Consider the following 2953-nt stretch of genomic DNA (forward strand, 5'->3'; position numbering starts at 1 on the left):
GGAGGGGAGGGTGAGGGTAAGGGAGGGGTGAAGGAGAGGAAGAGAGATGACTCCCGGGCGGGGTGGAGGTGGAGGTGGAGGTGGAGGTGGAGGTGGAGGTGGAGGTGGAGGTGGAGGTGGAGGTGGAGGTGAGGGTGGAGGTGGAGGGGACACAGGGGTGGTGATATGAGGCATAGCGCCACATTGCCCGCCGAGTTAGCAATAGCGCGTTAGTATCTGCCTTTTGTTTGATTATAGGCGGGCAATCGGCTCGGATTGATGGCCAAAGAATGGATAATCGTGTCGTACGTTTTAGTCTGTATCTCCGGATTGCTTGCGTATACGAGGAAACGATTTCGCACGATGCTAGGCGAATGTACTGTGTACGATTTGAGCTTAAGTTGGATGAGTTACACGTAGTAAATCGTTGGTATTTTAAGGCTAGAAAATGACGAATTTCCCTTGTTTATTGATGTCACACTCCTTTCCTATTATCTACTCCTAATTATATGTATCAGATGTATGCTATATATGCTATATATGCTATATATGCTATGATATATGCATCAGATAGGGGTAATGAACGTCATCAACTTATTTAATTGTTCGTGATAATCAGAAGCAATTAAGGGCACATAGAAAATTTAGCTGACACATTACCCATGCAGATCTACGTAGGCGACTAGGTCAGGGTTATTAAGGGGTTGTCCTATTTAGGCTATCTTACCTTCACACCATATAGTTAACAACGCTTTGGATATTATGCAATGACAGCGTATTATATACTACGGAAACTCAGAAAGATCATCCCACATTTGAAACTAGAAATTAAAAATTAATTCGCTATTCGAAATTAAAAGAGCTTTCACGACCAACCAGATCACGTATTACTTGTGACACCTCATCAGCTGACCAATCATAACGCGGATTTCACTCGATCGTTCGAAGATCTTCGAAGATTCGAATGAATGTTTTATAATAAAGCTGCCGATACAGGTTTTATATACCATAGGTATATAAACATTGATATATATGTATATAAGGTTGCATTATATATATATAGGTATCTTTATAGGTCTGTCTATACCATGCTTCTATCCGCGCGCCCATTCCCTCCCGCTACAGAGATATACGACCAACACAGTGCTGAGATACGGCGGCGGTCGCCACTAGCGCCACCGCTTATTGCTTCAGGTATGACCGCGTATTTGTTTTAGCTTTTTTGCGTTCGATAAACAAACCAATCTGGCCAAATTACGGTGCGTTGAGTTTGATTTGAAAACTGGCAGGCTAAAGTCGAGAGATTTAGCTTGCAGGTTAGCCTATTTCTTTCCCCCATTATATCACTGGATACAGCTTATAGTCTGCTGTGTATATATATATATGTGTGCTGTGTTGCAAGAATTCGCTACTGTTTACCAGCAATGTGGGTCGTGTAGCCCTGTGGCGGGAGCGCGGAGGCCTACACTGTACACACGAGTAGAACTGTCAATTTTGCCGAGTGGAAGTACAGTAGTAGTAGTAGTAGTAGTAGTAGTAGTAGTAGTAGTAGTAGCAGCGGCAGCAGCAACGGCAGTAGTAGTAGTAGCAGCAGCAGCAGTAGCAGCAGCAGCAGCAGCAGTAGCAGCAGCAGCAGCAGTAGTAGTAGTAGTAGCAGTAGTAGTAGCAGCAGCAGCAGTAGTAGTACTAGTAGTAGCAGCAGCAGCAGCAGCAGCAGCAGTAGTAGTGGTAGTAGTAGTAGTAGTAGTAGTATAGTAGTAGTATACTAGTAGTATCGTATATGGCGTCAACATCACACCTCCACAGCCAAACTACCAAAAGAGTTCGCCACATGCATTTAAGGACATATCGGTCTCCGTCATCAAACTCATTACGACAGTTTAATCACCAGAAATGATGCGTAGCTTTTGAGCGCCGGCATGCACCTTGACATGCAGGCACCGTTGGCTAATTAATCCCCATCTTGTAAGTCGCTGCCAGTATGATAGAAGATGTGTGTGTGGGTGTCGTGGTGTATGTGCTGGTTGTCATGTGTGTGCGCCGGCGCGCGCGTGTGTGTGTGTGTGGGTTGTGCAGAGTGCTGTGGTTGTTGCGTCGGTGTGTGGCCGCGTGTGTGTGTGTGTGTGTGTGTGTGTGTGCTTGTGGCATGTGTTGTGTGGTCGTGTGTGTGTGTGTGTGTAGTGTTTGGTGTGTGCTTGTTGAGCGTGTGTAATCTGCCCTCAACCAGCACGTAAGCACCATCGCTGCTGCTATCTATCAGACGTGATAGTTGAGTAGTAATACGCAAGTGCGGATATCAAATGCTAGAAGCACTCAGGACTTCATAACATAGCACCACCGCGAGAGCACCAGACCTAACCAAGGCAGCGAATCCTCTGATAGCTGAATTTTTATTAATTAATTTAAATAATTAATGGAATAATTAATGATTAATTAATTTAATTAATTGATCCGATTTATGTGGCTGAGCGTGACAGTGGGGGAGATGATGGTGGCCCTTAACTGTTTGCGTTTTGCTAAGTCTACAGCCAGGCGCACCTAGCCGGCACAGGACTGAAACGGCATGTCCACAAACACACCAAACGCCACAAACACAAAACCAACACTCAAAGACACGCCGCCGTGAAAACATAACCTCGCCAACCCCTGCGGATACATAATCACATCTTAACTAGAGCACTCAGGAGAGCGCAGAACCTCCGCCAAGCGGCCTGAAATTCTCTCAATGTAAATTTTTTACTTAATGGATCCGGATCCACCAGCAAAATTAATCAATTTTAAGTTACCCTATTTTACCTATCCTGAAAATGTTTTAATTAATTAATTAATTAATAATTAATGGACCCGGACACCACCAATGTAATCAATCGAATTACCCCATTTACGGAACCTATCCTAAAATTTATAATTAAACATTAATCCTGGATACCGATCACCACTCAACAAATCTAATCATGCTAAGATGGTGAGACCC

The 2953-nt window shown here is 44.2% G+C and overlaps 1 protein-coding gene across 1 annotated transcript in view; it reads left to right on the forward strand.

The window, feature by feature from the left end:
* The first annotated feature begins 1067 nt into the window (after window positions 1–1067).
* The window catches only part of LOC106818756, a 27687-nt gene continuing 25801 nt past the window's right edge, over window positions 1068–2953 (forward strand). The window contains exon 1 of the mRNA XM_014823428.1: window positions 1068–1173. Within this exon, the coding sequence (XP_014678914.1) occupies window positions 1068–1173 (106 nt within the window). The remainder of the gene's footprint in view (window positions 1174–2953) is intronic.

The sequence above is a fragment of the Priapulus caudatus genome, unplaced genomic scaffold, assembly GCF_000485595.1.
Source record: "Priapulus caudatus unplaced genomic scaffold, Priapulus_caudatus-5.0.1 Scaffold2497, whole genome shotgun sequence".
Classification (NCBI taxonomy): Eukaryota; Metazoa; Priapulida; class Priapulimorpha; order Priapulimorphida; family Priapulidae; genus Priapulus; species Priapulus caudatus.